Source organism: Puntigrus tetrazona, chromosome 2, assembly GCF_018831695.1.
Source record: "Puntigrus tetrazona isolate hp1 chromosome 2, ASM1883169v1, whole genome shotgun sequence".
Lineage (NCBI taxonomy): Eukaryota > Metazoa > Chordata > Actinopteri > Cypriniformes > Cyprinidae > Puntigrus > Puntigrus tetrazona.
In genome coordinates, this window is record NC_056700.1 from 11,878,810 (window position 1) to 11,894,954 (window position 16,145).

A 16,145-nucleotide genomic window follows, 5' to 3' on the forward strand; every position below is an offset into this window, starting at 1 on the left:
GAATGTGATATTAATATTGAAAATAAAGTTGTAAAACTCGTATTTACAAACTTACATAAAATGTAGTGCCCTGTAGTTCTGGTATTGCTCTGTCTCTTATCTGACTCGTGTGCGTCACAGTACACCTCATCTTGAGGTCTTCTTTTGTGATGCGCTGCTTGGCTTCTGCCACTTTCCAATTCAGTTCCTTGTTTGCAAAAGCAAGTTAGGATGAGGTCTGCGGTCGTATTGTATTCTCAGTGTGATAATTCCATCTTTATTTCCCCATAGTAATGAACCAAACAGTTGATTTCTGACAGCTGCAATAACTTTCAAGGGCAAACGTCTAAAATTAGTTTAGACACAGAGTTTTTGCACAGTCGATGCAAAGGGATACAAACGTTGTCAGGTCTAAATACATAAAGGTTCATATCGTGGGAAATTAATTTTCCTTAATCTTTTGAAATGTGTTCAGTAACATTCATACAATAAAAAAACATGCTGTAGGTTTCAGTGCTTACAATAGTAAATAAAGACATAATAAACCGTAAAAGACTCTCCATTTTTGTACCGTTTGATTTACTTTTGTACCCTTATATAACAGCTAGTATTTTAGTAGTTGTTCAGACACTTTTAAGTAAAGTATGTATACCATGTGTATTTCTAATATCCTGACTATATTGTTATGCTACAGATCCTCCACAAGACAACGGAGGTTCAGAAATCTTGAAATACCTCTTAGAGATTTCAGAAGGAAATTCTGACGGTATGTATTAATATATGCAACACCGATATATCACTTTGACATGCTTTGTGTTGGTTGCCATCTGTCTGCATGTTTAAGTATATTTTTGCCCTTGGTTAATTACATCCTAATTTTATTTCAAAAGTATGTAGACATCCATCTTGTCTTTTTTTTTTTTCCACACAAGCCCTTTTGTAAGAACATTGCAGTTCTTTGTCCTCACACTGTTACATCTGTCCTCTTTTCTTACACTTATGCTCCATTAGTGTTGTCAGAGCTTTTATTTCTCTAAAGGGAATTATATATAGACAAAAATACTCCTACAAAATACTGCTCTCGTTACCTTTGTGTTTTATCTGGCAATGAGTTGATTAAGCTTTCGGGAACAGTTGCATGTATAACGGACTGATGTCCAGTGTGGTCAGCTGTTTGCCCTGCGATTATTTAACCCTGTGATGTCTTGTTTTCGGTAGCCAATCAGTGGGACATTGCCTACAGTGGGCCTGCCACAGAGTGTGAGTGTGAGGACTTGAAACCTGGCACATTGTACAGACTGCGCACCTGCAGCATCAGCACGGGCGGCCACAGCCAGGTAACCGCTCACAGCACATCTGCCAAAATACAGGCACTGAGATAGAATAGAGAACTGTTTGCATACAGAAAAATGTCTCTGTAGTTGCAGGAATAAGTATGTGAATTGCAATTCACAACAATAAAAAAAAACATACAGTCTCCTTAATGCACAGAAAATGATTCATTTTACAGTGTTTATTGAACACCATATATAAAGTGCTGTGTGGGAAACGTATAGATTAATAACTGGATAAAGTTCACTTGGCAGCGGTAACCTCCATTAACCTTTTCTAAATGTTATTGTGGATCAGTTCTGCATGAATTGTTTTGCTATATTTTTAACAAAAGCTATCCAAACATAGCAATGCTTGTGTGATATTTTTTTTTTTTATAAGACATCCAGTCCAAGAAGCATTTGAAAGAACTTATATCACTTATAATCAACAAGGCTGCATTTATTTGATGTGAAATATAGTAAAACAGTAGTATTGTGAAATATATTTTCTTAAAAAAAATTATAACAATAAAACATAACTAAAACTAAATAATATAAAACAACTATTTTAATATATTCTATAATATATAATTCTATATTGTATAATGTGATTTTTATTCTTGTGATGGTGAAGCTGAATTTTTAGCAGCCATTCAAGTCTCCTGACTTCAGTGTTGCATGATCCTTATGAAATCGTTCTAATATGCTTTTTTGCTGCTTTTTGTTGTTATCGGTGTTTGAAGTAGTTGTGCTGCTTAGTGTTGTGCGTTTAGCTTTGAATGTTGTTACTCAAAGTTTTGAGTGCTAATGTAAATCACATTCTTATTTCTGCAGTACATAATTGCTATGCTTGTGTCCCTGCAGTGCTCCGAGAGTCTGCCTGTACGTACACTATCTGTTGCTCCAGGACGTTGCCAGCCTCCCAGAGTTGTGGGTAAAGCGAAACACAAAGAAGTGCACTTACAGTGGGGTAAGATTTTCTGCATACAGTATTTAAAACCACAACATTGTTTAGTTCTCTCTTTTTCTGTCTCTCTCTGTCCTCCTTATACAGTACATCACACTTTCAAGAGTTTTCCATTTCTTACCCTATTTTATTCCTCTTTTTTTTTTTTTTTTTTTTCTTTTATGCATTTTACTATAATCTTTTATACGAGGTGATGTGCAATAAGTTCAGGCGATTTCCTTGTGTATCAAAACCACAATCTTGCTAACACCATACTTCCCAAGTTACAGTGTCAAAAAATGCATTTAGTTGGTAATTTCCATTCTCCTAAGATCTCTCCACTTTCTGATTTATTTCTGATGATGTGAAATTACATTTCACCAAGCCTTTCTGTGGCATTCACCCAATGCCACAAAACCTCTTTGTCATATCCAGAAATAGCTTAAAATCGATATTTCTACCATTTTTGCTACATTTCCTCAATGCAACATTATATTTCCCGGTACTAGACTAGAATGATGCTCTTGTAGTGCACTTGACTCACTGACTCCCTGTGCCAGAGCTGTCAGGCTGGAGTTAATAGCCAAACACTTTCAGTGGGGAGTGAATTCTGGGTGTAATGGGAGCTCCATTGTTGAGCTGCTGATTCCAGACTTTTACCTGGATTCAAGAATCTTTGATATGAAGTTGTGAAGCTGTAATTTGCTCCCCTTACTTTTATTAAAAAAGATGAAATTAACCTGTAATCCCTGCCCTTTTAAACTTTTTGTTGTGCTGAAGGGTTTTGTCTCTGTGCTGTTTTTTCAGACTGTCCCTCGTCTGAGGGGGCATGCGAGGTGAGTGAGTACAGTTTGGAGATGAGAGAGGGAGAATCTGAGCCGGCAGAGGTCTATCACGGCTCTGATGTAGAGTGCACTGTGGGCAGTCTGCTCCCCGGCGCCACCTACAGCTTCCGCCTGCGTGCTGCCAACGAGGCAGGGGTGAGTGACCAATTAGGAATCCAATACCAAGAGGTCTGGGCCCGTATTCATCCTAAGGCTAAAAGTAGCTCCTTACTTGCTGATTTAAAAGAGAAAATCTTAAAAATAATGGGACTAGAAAATGTTTGCTCTAAGATTATTTCACAAAGTGAAGAGGACTCCTAAGACCAACTCACAACTATCATGAAATGGCTGTTGCCGGATATCTGCCTTGGATTAGAAACATTTTATATCCTTTATCCTTTTCATTAACCAGGTTGGCAAGAAGTAAAAGCTGTTCTTGCGTCCAGTTTGCTTTTCATTTAGATTTGCATGTCTTACTATCAACCATGATAATTCTACCCTGTTAATTAAAAGGCTTTTTATATTTTAAATGTAACCGTTTTTTTCATTATTATTATTATTTAAACATTTATTTGAATATGGCAACATAACATTGCACTCAACATTGGAATATTTTTATGAATAAACTTCTGACAGAGACTATCAGCCAATCACGTTGCGCATAGTTAGTAGGTATGCTGACATCATCCATAGCAACCGGATAAGCCCCCCCCCCTTGCTTTTAGCTTTTTAAAAACACAGTCAAATTCATTCATGCAAATTCATCGACCTCACTAATTGACTAGTTGGTTGATAGCATTACTTGTCTAAACCAGACAATAATTATTTGAATCCATCTGGAATTAGATGATTCTGAGACACAAAGACATAATTAGGAGATAAATATGACGTGAAAGTCAAAATTAAGACAAATAGTTTCAACTGTCAAATTATTACAGTCATAAATGACTTATAATGACAAAATGTCAACTCTTACTTTTTGGGACTTTTTATGTCATCATTTTTTCAGTCTTTTCAGTTTCAATTTTGCATGTCATCATTTTGATGTTAGATCTCCTAATTATGTCTGTTTATATAATAATTCTGAATTACTAAGCATTTTTGCCCTATATAACAGAAATGGGCTTTGATACGTATCTCTCCAGCTTCTCCAAGGATTTCTCTTTCTGTCAGTATGACAGTGTTGAATCCATCCGTGTTAAGGGAGGCAGAGATCAGCTCTAGCTGTCTAACTTTTTCTTTGTTCAAATTAAGTACCTTTCCCTGTCTCTTTCCAGAAGTGTAATACAGCATTCAGAGTAAGCGCTAGAGCCTGAGGAGCAAATTTAATCCTCTTCTCTGTTTACTTTTCATTGTTTGCTTGAGACAAGCTCCCACAAGCGAAGAATCGACGTGTCTCTCAAACATGCTTCGATTTGATTCGTTTCGGTCTTGTTTAGTTTTTCACATTTTATTTGGATAGAAATAAACTTAGCGGGGGTTTTACGTTTCAAACATTTTATGTCATGTAGCGAATGTTAATGTGGAGTTCTCTTCTTATGCTTACAGTACGGGCTGTACTCTGAACCAACAGAAATAACAACCGCAGCTGGTCCTCCTAGCCAGTGTGCGGCGCCATCCCTCACCCTAATGTCCAATACCTGTGTGCTGGTCAGCTGGGAGGTAATTTATCATATTTAAATCAGGCACATGATTAAAAGTACATGGGGTTTATGTAAACACACTCAACAAAACTGTCAGTATTGATGTTCTGGACACTTTTGGTTCAAGCGGTCAGCCAATAATTGATTTATGCTTCATTCAGAGTCCAGAGAGCTCAGGGGCCGACATCTCTGAGTACCGTCTGGAGTGGGGCCGAGAGGAAGAGCCCATGGAGCTGATCTACTTCGGCCCCGACACGCAGTGTGAGATCTCAGACCTGACACCTGCCACTCATTACTACTGCAGACTACAGGTATAACTTTCACTTAACAGTTCTTTTTATTCTTTTAACAAGTTTGGAACATTTCATTGCTAATGTGAAGAGGCAGTTTTACAAATTTCTCATTTCTTTTATTTTCATAATGCCTACTTTTGTTTATCAGGTTCAGTGCCCCGGGAGTAGTGCAGTGTAATTAACTCATCACTGCATGTTGCTAATCTATTATATTTTTACATTTATAGTGCACCATTCTACTGCAGCCAGAATCCAAACTTAGAACAAACTTTGGATAGATATTTGTGACACATTTAACGTAATTTATCATTTGCTCTTGTCTATTTTAGCGTATTTAATTAAGTAGAGTAGTAAAAGTGTGACAGGAAAATTTCAAAAGAACAATGAAAGTTGCCACTTCATTAACTGTATCATCTTGTGCATTGAGGCTGTCGAAAGTTTGAGTCATTATGCTTTAAATAAATGAGCTGGTGATAGTCATGTCGAGATATTATTATATGGTGAGGATTAACAGCGTAATTATTACTATAATCTTTTTTACTTCTTAGGAAATGTAGTCATGCAGCTTAAAATGTTTTATAGTATTGGATTGGATACGTGTGTGTGTGTGTGTGTGTGTGTGTGTGTGTGTGTATGTGAAAAAAGTTTGTTGAGGAACTAAAACGGATAAAGTTTCTATTAATAAACAATTCTTTTTAGGTGGCATTTATCATTATTGCACTACACATTAGGCTTGTCAGTGGAGTAAAATATTTAATTGTGATTAATACATAAATTTTTCATAGTTAATGCACTAGCGCATTTAGTACCTTTTTAGAGAAAATATGTCAAATAACAGGCATGTGTGTAATTACTCTGGCAATTTGTGTGAATGCCAAAATACTGTGTCGTTATTTGTCATTTACTGATCTTTTTTTTTTTTTTTTTTTTAGATGTGAATAAATATTCTGTATGTTGAAATATAAGCGCTTGTAACATGTCTGTATGTATACTTGTGTTATATTATTGTTTTCATGTGTCTTCATATCTACACACTTAATACTGCAGAAGAGAATCAATATGTTTAGCTTTGTATGCATAGAGAAAATGTGGAGGATCATTTGATTTTGCTCTACAATCTGCATTGTGCATATATTCAGTCATATCTATGAATTAAATAACTGTCAAAAACTTTGGAAGTAGCATTGACTATATCTATTCTGTTTGTTGAACTTCGTCCCCTGTTTCAAGGCGGCGAATCAGGCAGGTGCAGGACCGTACAGTGATCACATGAGCTGTCAGACCCTCGCCACCGTGCCCGACCCCATCTCAGTGTTGTGTGCACTCGAACACGACCCCACAGAAAGTGGCGTCTACATACCTTCCACTTGCCTGGCTTTGAAATGGGACGAGCCCTGCAACAATGGAGCGGAGATCACATCTTACGCTCTTAAACTGGGAGAGCAGCTCATCAACCTGGGCACCAGCACCTGCTACGTGCTACAGAACCTGCAGCCTGACAGTGAATACAGGTACACACACACGCACACGCACACACACACACACACACACACACACACACACACACACACACACACACACACACACGCGCTAGACCACATTCATCTGGTGATTTACATAAGCACTTCTGCGATATGGGAAAACATTGTTAACTAATAACTGCTTAGCTTTCCGATTCCCTCTGAGCCAAAACTGTGTCCTGCGGGGAGTAGTTACACTCCATCTCGGGTCTCATTTGCATTCTGCAAAGTTGTCCATTTCAGCGAAGCGTGACGCCACAACCGCGTCACCCCCGCTGCCTGTTTCCTCCCCCTGCCCGGGAGAACAGTGGGTAAACAGCAGCGTGTTAATGATGCTAATCGACAGCTAATGAAAAGAGAAGGCCAGAGGGCAGAGTTTGTGTGTGTGTCTACGAAGTGGAGACCATAACAGGACATCTATCCCTGCATGGGGCCTCCACAGCGCACATACAAGTGTCTTCATCAGCCAGCTTATGCAACCCATGTTTTCGTCTGAGAGCTTTGATTGTGGCCTTTTTATTAGAGATCTGTCTGTCTGGGACTGATTTTTCTAGTTTCATCCCACTTTCGTCCAGCTTCTGTAGATTTTTACTCGTCGTACACCTGCTCCTTACTTAACAATTTTCTTTCTGTCTACTCCCACTCAGTTTACACTGCCATTTAATTTATTTATTTTTGTTTTAGAAGAATTTAATACTTTTCTTTAGCAAGGATGCTTGAATGACTTCTGAAGGATCATGTGACCCTGAAGCCTGGAGTAATTATACTTTACCAGCAGAAAAGTGTATTTTAATATATTAACATAGAAGATTATTGTAATAATATTTCACAATATTGCAGTTTTTACTGTAAATTTGGAAAAGGCGGCTTTCATGAGCATAAGAGACTTTAGAAAATATTAAAACAATTAAAATCTTACTGACCCAAACAAATTTTAAGACCAGTGTAGGCCATGTCACTTACACATGTCATCATTTCCCCCTATTTTTTCCACAAATTCCCAATATTCTCATTTATGCTCTTTAAACACCATGTAACACAAATCACTCATTCTTACATTGACATTAAATGCCAGATTAGGCCTTTTTTGCTCTAATCTAAAATTGTAAATGCTAATTTGAACTATAATGTGAAATATTAAACTATAGAATTAAACTAAAAATCTAGGTTGTAAATAGTTTTTCAGAAAGAGATTGGACTTCTATGCATTACATTTTTAAATGTCTCCATATTGTGTGTGTGTGTGTGTTTGTTTGTTTTATAATTTATTTAGTATTCCAGCCATGTTCAGTATTCATATACAGGGAAGATCAGTGTCTATTTTCTAGTTATAGTTGACCTTTCCATTTCCATGTTGTCCATCTGTTGCATTTGTCTGCTGTTGGACTTCCTCTTTATTAGCATTCTCAGCCATGCATCATACCACACTGTTTTATTTTCATGGAACAGTAATAATATATGAGCTACATTTTTTTATTTTTTAAAAATTTTAAAGGTTTTTATTTCTTTAATCGTTGATTGCTATCGAATTTTTCAAAGCAAACCCAAAGGCAGGAGTTCACTTGCAGAGTGCATGAATCAAGAGCGGGTCTTTTTTTGAGCCGGGCCCGTCTTAAAGCAGACTGTATGGTCATTTGATCTCTCCTAGATCGATTATGTCTTTTGTCATTAGAGGCGTACAGACTAATGAAATTTCTTGAAAGGTTAAAGTATGTTTTGTTTTCAGTTAAATGTCAACCAAACAGTCTGTTGTTGTGGAACAATTGCTGTTAATCCCAGTCCAGACTCCACAACCCTCCATTTTTTTTAAAACCCAAAAATTGATTTTGGGTCTATTTGATTGAATAATATGACAAAGCATTATCCTTGAATGATGGGCTTCTACAAAAAGCACTTTCAGGCAACAAATATAAATTTGATTGAGCTTTCCCAGGTGAAAGTTAAAGAAGTTATTTGCATCCTCAAGTGAGCGAAACTCTGCGTGACAAGGTTTATTACTTCTTACAGTGGCAGTGAGTGAAGAGATCTCATTTCACTCAGGAGTCAGGTGAAGCTGGGTAAAACAAGCTGTATTTTCGAAGAGAAAAGACCATTTTAGCTGCATTTATTTATTGTTGTAATAAAAGCAAGTAATATCATATATTTAAAATAATGTTTATGTACATGTTTAAATATATTTGTGTTGTGCCGTGGAAATTCCATGAAGTGTTTCACATGGTTAACACAGCAAAGCAAGGGTACATCTGTTGGCCTGTTGATAAACATGTATGTGAAACCCCTTTGCACTCCATCGATACATTCATATTCAGATGAAGTTGCTGATATGAGTGTCATCTGTTGTGTTTTTAACACATGAACATGAATGAGCCTAGTGTAGTGAGTCACATTAGCTCTGTTATTGATGATGCCATGTGTCTGTTGACATTCGTTGTGTTTTGAAAGCAAATGCAAATCCACATGCTGTGATGTTGCAGTGCGTTTGCTTTACAATATACATTTCAGCCGTGACATGAAGTAAACAAGTTAATTAGCTTTCTTGCTTTTGAAAACAACGCAAGTACCCGATTGTTTAGCTGTGCTGCCCTGCTTGATTTCGTAGCAGTCGTGTCTTAAAAACAATAACTGCTATATTCCTGAAAAAAGTAAGCTTACTTAATTTAAGGGAACGAAACATGTAGCTAGCTGCACTACAAGTTAAAAATGCATTGAAAATACTAAACATTTTTAATCATTGCTATTATTGTATGATTCTATGATTTATTTGATCACATTTTATGGGGTACTAAAATAAAGAGGGTTTCAGTTAGGCTGACAGTATTGAATCTGAACATTTGAAAATTAGCTAAGCATTCACGCTAATACACTTAGCTAAAGTGCTAAACATATTCATGTAAACAAAACATTTGTTAGTTGTGTATAACTCTTAGTTGTAGTTAGTGAAAAATACAAAATATTTATTTATTTATTTGAAAGCACACTAATGGCGGTTTTCCACTGCATGTCCCGGCTCGGTTTGCGTTTCCACTGTAGTTTAGTATCGCTTTATAGTGGGCGGGATTATTCACGTGGAGTTTTGGTTGAGCCGCTGCTAACTCAACCGCCGTGACATCAGCGTAAACGCGCCGAAAACAAACACGACAACGGAGCATATCTAAGGAATTGTGTTCTTTATTCTCGGCACGTGGATGTTTTTAACTGCAAGACGAAAGAGTTTTTCAAAAGACATTAAAACGGGTGTGTTGAACAGAATTTCAGGTCGATCCGTCGCTGGCTAGCGGGTCTGTTCTATGTTGCGTCGCAAGTTCAATGACGCGACAGTTACAATTTTGTCCGACCAATCAGCGAGCAGCAGAGTTTATACGTCGTGTTTTGGTAAAAGTATGGTACGTTTGGAACCTTAACCAAGGTGTAACTAAAAAAGTACCAGGTTCCAGGTACCTAGTGGAACCCCCAACCCCTAAAGTGAACCGTACCATGCCATAATACACTAAAACTAAGCCTAAAAACATTAATATTTGATTAAACAAAATATTGGCTTGTTCTACAAAAAAAGACAAAATGCTTAATGTTTCAAATTGCTTCTTGGAACATTGAGGTGTTTCAATTTGTTGTGATTTGTTAGTTTTTTTTTGTTTGTTTGTTTGAATCAGAGTCTGAAAAAATGAGTCAGACTTTCCAATTGCTACTGAGTGAGGACTTCTAGGAAAATGTGTAATTATTATTTTCTCTGAACACTTCCAATACAGTGTGCGGCATATGATATGTTGTTGAAAGGTTTTGATGAAAGAGCAGGTTTATCAAGAATTACATTCTTAATGAGTTATTGATTTACGCCTCAAAGCTGCTTTGTCTCAATCGGGACATCTTGTGGTAAAGGTCAGGTAAAGTCTATCATGCTGATCCTTGAAGCTTAATATCACCTTGCTGCTGGCTCTTCTAATGCCATAACTGTTGTTATGTTTTTTTGTGACGCATGCAGTAACCAAGCTGAAATACTACTTTCAAGGAGCAAGGAAGAATTTCCTATTTAGCCCATCCATCACACTGCTCTATATATCTGATGGCAGTCAGAGATTTTCAGTCTCAGACTTTTCCTTTCTATATATCATGTAGGATTAGTAGGAGTGACCAAATTTACCATCACTGTGATATAAAATGACTATAAACAGTAATTGTGGCACATCGTGGTAGTCTTAGAGGAAATCCAGCAGAAATAAACAGTCGCTAATGTTTGTTTTCATAATCCACTAGATAAAATACTTTTACTTACCATAAGGCAGTCCCGCTCACCGATACAAGCACACAAAGAAACGCTATATCTGTAGCAGTTTGAAAATTTCTAGCTCTGCACCATATACAGGTTAAATGGCCCAGCCCTGAAGATCACCTGATGTGCATGTTTTAAATGAGACTCTGTGCTGTGTCAGTTTGCAGATTCAGGCAGTGAACGAGATCGGTGCCAGTCCCTTCTGCCCTCCCCTGCTGGCCCGCACCAGGCCGCTGCCCCCTGTCCCACCCCGACTGGAGTGCACTGCCGCTGGACCCCAGAGCCTCAAACTCAAGTGGGGAGACAGCAGCAATGCCAAGAGCCTGCTTGGAGAAGAAATGGTCTACAACTTGCAGATGGAGGACAAGAACAGAAGGTCAGTTCGTCTCGATTGCACCTCATAAACGGCAATAGATGCACCGCTAAGAGGGAAATTGAATTTATTTCGAAAGCACGCTGTGGGCAAAAATGTAATTTAGTCAAGGTGAACTGTCATTAGATGGCAGCAATATTTTGGCATTGCAGTTATATATATTTTTTTTCTTTTATGTTGTTGTTGTTTATAGCTCAACAACTGAAAGCTTTTCAATCCCATAGAAATCAGTGCTTTGAGGTATAATTAACGTCATGAGTCTTTAGGTTTTACTATTATAGACATACCTGTAGATTAGCCAGGCCACTGCATTTTTAACCTCCCCGAGTTTCAGGTTGGCCCGCATCCTAATTTAATTGTAACTGTTGATTGTTTTCTTTGGCAGAGTGGCGTTTTGGCTGTATTTGTGAGCCGCAACAGGCCTGACAGATGGGCATTTAATAGAAAATATAATGAATTCCCCAACTGACACTGTCGGAAATCCTTTTAGTGTTAGACTGCTTAATTTCTTAATTATTCTAATGATTCTCTTTAGCCAGTAACAGTTTTTCTACAAGGGAGATGTGTTTAAATCATTCATCTTTAACTAACATGTACCAAAGGTGTTTATAAATACTGTAACTTTCCAAAGTTTAGAGTTAGTATGATTCTTCCTCGTGTTGGCAGTTACTTCAGTCTTCAGTGTCACATGATCCTTCAGAAATCAATTGTATGCTCATTTTCTGCTCGAGAAAAACTTTCTTAACGTTTTTACGTTTTAATTGTTTTTTAAATCATTTTTATGCATCCTGAAATTTCTGAATTAAAGTATTTAAAAAAAAACAACAAAAAAAAAAACTAAGATTTGACCCCAAACTTTTAAACTTTTTTTTAATTTCATTCTTCAGATTGTTACTATTGCCCCTGGTGGTTATTATTAAGTTATTATTAAGATTGGATTTATTTGTTTATTGCATCTTATTATGTGTAAAGACTGGAAGTCATAAACAGAAGGCTAACAATTGATAGCATAATGTCCTCTTGACTTTGTGTGTTAGTCCTGATCAGATTACAGGAATAAGCATACTCGCTAAATGCCTGAGATCCAATTGCCATCATCAGTGTGCATTAGTTTTTTTGCTATGTTTACAGTGATTGATTCAGCTGCTTAATCAAAATTTGACGCCAACTGCACAGTCTGGACTGACTAGATTCAGCATGGCTCTGAAATGCACTTTTTATTTCTGGTCAGATTGCCATAGTAACCATAGATGTACCATCCATCAAACAATAGCAGCTATTGTATCTGAGCACTTCTCCTCTTGTTCTTGTTTTCTTACTCTTTGAAAAAGCTCTTAATTATTTTATAATTCAGTAGGTGATCTGTTACTGCGTATTGGAGCTGGACTTGCACAAAAGACTGTGTTTAATACTTTTCCTTTATATGCACATAAAAATCTATCAATCCAAGCCAGCATTCCAACACAGACTTGGATGAAAAGAACCTGAAGAGAGTTGGACAGACTAAATTGAGAATATTAAGTATGAACTGCTGGTCAATGGTCCGTTACCTTCATCTCATTAGTCAGACATCAAGCTGGCAGGAATTTCTTGAGATTGGCAAAATGTCTCTGGAAGCAGTCACTAAATAGCAGCTGCTGCTTTGTTTTCTTTCTTGCTTTTTTTTTTGTTATTTGTGTTGCGCGAGGACAGGATATAGTGTGAAGATACCCAGAGACAAAAAAAGGTTCAATTTAAATTTTAAAAGTCTGTAGCTGGTCTACAATGTCATTATATCCTCTGTTTGTTTTAGAAACGCACAGGGCATGAAAGAGCATAAAATATTTTATGGTTGTTTTTGCTGTTGTTTTAAACTTTTTGGTATTTAGACAAATGTAGCTCAATATTAAAACTGGTATCAATTGTTTATATACGCTACCATTCAAAACTTTGCAGCAAGAGTGTATTGGATAAATCAAAAACAACAGACTTAAAATATAAATATAATATAAATGCTGTTCTTATAAACTTCCCGTTCATAAAAGAAACCTAAAATAAACAACAACAGTTTACACACAAATATTGAGCAGCACAACTGTCGAATCAGCATATTACAATGATATCTGGAGGATCGTATTATGAAGTAACAGCTGCTAAAAATTCAGCTTTCCCATCACAGTAATAAAATATATATTATAATATATTAAAAGAAAAATTGTTTTTTATGTTGTATTAATATTATTGTGCTTTGGTCGAATAAATGCAGCCTTGGGAGCAAGAGAATATTTCAAAAACACCAGCTTACCAGCCAAGTGCCAAGTTTAAGTAATGAGTAAATAAGTTTCTGTTTTAGGTTTGTCACAATCTACAGAGGCCCAAGCCACACGTATAAGGTACAGAGACTAAATGAGTCGAGCAGCTACTGTCTCAGGATTCAAGCTGTGAGTGAGGCAGGAGAGGGCCTTTTCTCTGAAGTACACACCTTCCATACGACTAAGTCTGTTCCTCCAGCTCTCAAGGGTAAAGTATATTTGTACAAGAATAGTTTCGCATTGCTTCACCCCACATGCGTTCATGTACCGGATGGGAATTTATTAGATGCTTATATAGCTAAACTTGTATATTGTCTTTTAGCTCCCAAAGTGGTACAGATGGAAGGGAACTTGTGTGAGGTGAGCTGGGAAAGCGTTCCACCAATGAGAGGAGACCCCATCAATTACATCTTACAGGTGCTGGTGGGCCGGGAGTCTGATTACAAACAGGTGAGATCCAGTTTTTCACACCCGAGTTGTCTGTACTTGATTCATCTCACAACTTTTATAATAGAACACTAAGCACTACATCGTGTTCATAATAAAATGTATATATTATGAAGCATGACTGAGATATCGTATGCAACGGTGCTCTTTAGTGATCTCATTTTATTTCGTTCCATTTAACTTCAATTTTTATTAACATATCCGCACCTAGCCGAAACAGAAAATGCATGAAATTTCCTGCTAGCCTTTGCAGTGCATTGCTATTCAAGAAAAGGGAAAAAGATCAAGATGTCACCCCCACATGCTAAGTCTGAGATAGAAGCTGAATGATAGGTCTTTGTCCTCTGCTTGAGACGCTTAGTATTCTGCCATTGATGCTGATGCCACGATAGAGACCAACACCCAACATCTATAATACTTCATACAACTGAAAGAAACAACAGCGTGCATTTAAAAAAAAAAAAGTCTTTTAATCTATTTCAGGTGATTTTTTTTTTCATTCCTGAGAAATCCTGGTAATACAGGAAAACAAGATACAAGCTGAATGAAACTAGTCTTTTTAAGTTGTGTGCGAGTCCCTGGTTTATTTCAGAGAGAGGATTATTATCATTCCCTGCACAAGGGACATTATTGCCCACATTTTTGTCAGTTCTTTTATAAATGTGCCGTCATTTTGCATTTAATGGCCACATTAGTAGATCAGCCTGTGAATCATAAATCCACTGACTGGTTGTGAAGGCCACAAGGTCTCTCTGGGGAGTTGGGCAGAGCAAGCCAATCGGATCCCTTTCTACACTGGGATATTTTTCTGTTAGGGGCACAAATGCTGCTTCTCTAATGTTTAATGTGGCTGGCGTGGTTCCTATTACTGCGTTAATGTGCTCCTTGTCCTGTGAGCTGTTAAAATGGATGTGAGGGTTGAGGAGTGTGTTGTTTGCGTGTAAAGAGAAGCGAGGGTTTAATGGCAGCAGATGCCATCTTCTGTTTGCTTCGGTTGTAGGGTGTCTTTGTGAACTCGTGACTATAGTACATCTCCATCTTATTTATAAAACATAGAAAAGTTGCCGAAAAAACAGGGACCCAAGTACAAATGCTGTGTGCATCATATCATTTTCACTGAGATAATGCGCGTTAACCATGCTTTTTTTTGTTGTTTTTCAGCATTTTTCCTCTAAATAAAAGAATAAACACAAAACACTTAAGTTAACTGTTTTAAATGCTGCAAGTGAAATTGTTCATCACTGCATTACAATGTACTTATTATTATAATGCATTATAATGTATTTTATATTAACAAATAAAAACGGCAATAGTAAAATAAATGTACAAATAAAATGTGCCTGAGGTATAGAAAGTAATGAAAACTGAGATATGGTAAAGCCTTTTTATGCCGTTATATAAAATGGCATCATTCACGGACCTGAATAAACTGTTATGTTTTGTTGTATTTTATATTTTGTTCTATATTAGATTCCGTTTTGTCTGCTCCTAAGTAATTGGATTGTTTTTGCCAACTTTCATTAATGGAAACCATTGCCATCTCAGTTTTACATGCTCTTTTGAACTCAAATGGCATCCGTTTCATTCCTCTCTCTAAATGGAAATGGAAAAATGAAATAGTAGCTGTCAAAAGGGCTAGCTACAAACAACTTATATTAAGTTTATCTTTTTTAATGCATTATACTGCTGAGAGGGACAGTTTCCAAATGTATTTATTTCAAGCAGTTTTTCTTTGGTCAGATCAAAAGTTGCCCGAGTCTAGTGTGCACTGGATGCTGAAGTACATTTTTTTCCTCATTGAAATCAAGTATTTAGTTCTCTCTGGACTTTTTGTACAAACGATAGGTGTTTTTAAATTGCTTCAAGCTACTTTTCCTAAACCGATCGTGCCGTGGCACTTCATCCATGCATCTGGAATAAACAATGAAGGTCTTAATGTTTAACTCCTGGCTTGGCGGTGCTGCTAGAGTTGCATGGTGATATGAAGCTCAGGCACGTTTTGGCTTAGAGTGATTTTTCTCTGTTTCATTTGTGTCAACAAAAGAAAACGTGTCCGTCAACTTAACTGTGAATAAGGAAGGTTACAAATTGTGGGTGGCTTTTTATTCAACTTCAACAGCTGTTGTTTGGCGGCCAAATGTGAAAACCCTCATCCATAGGAAGTGCTCTGTGTTATAGGGACTTTTCTTCGCACATATGACCTATTTTGTACTTTAATTAATCTCCCATGATGTTTGCTGAATGTTTTG

The 16,145-nt window shown here is 37.1% G+C and overlaps 1 protein-coding gene across 3 annotated transcripts in view; it reads left to right on the top strand.

Annotated features, from left to right (window-relative positions):
• The window catches only part of fndc3ba (fibronectin type III domain containing 3Ba), a 111,687-nt gene that overhangs the window by 91,118 nt on the left and 4,424 nt on the right, over positions 1 to 16,145 (top strand). For all 3 annotated transcript variants that reach the window (XM_043263607.1, XM_043263600.1, XM_043263615.1), the window contains exons 16-25: positions 674 to 745; positions 1,198 to 1,316; positions 2,157 to 2,262; positions 3,046 to 3,218; positions 4,611 to 4,724; positions 4,867 to 5,016; positions 6,229 to 6,509; positions 10,946 to 11,161; positions 13,491 to 13,657; positions 13,772 to 13,899. In XM_043263607.1, the coding sequence (XP_043119542.1) occupies positions 674 to 745; positions 1,198 to 1,316; positions 2,157 to 2,262; positions 3,046 to 3,218; positions 4,611 to 4,724; positions 4,867 to 5,016; positions 6,229 to 6,509; positions 10,946 to 11,161; positions 13,491 to 13,657; positions 13,772 to 13,899 (1,526 nt within the window). The remainder of the gene's footprint in view (positions 1 to 673; positions 746 to 1,197; positions 1,317 to 2,156; positions 2,263 to 3,045; positions 3,219 to 4,610; positions 4,725 to 4,866; positions 5,017 to 6,228; positions 6,510 to 10,945; positions 11,162 to 13,490; positions 13,658 to 13,771; positions 13,900 to 16,145) is intronic.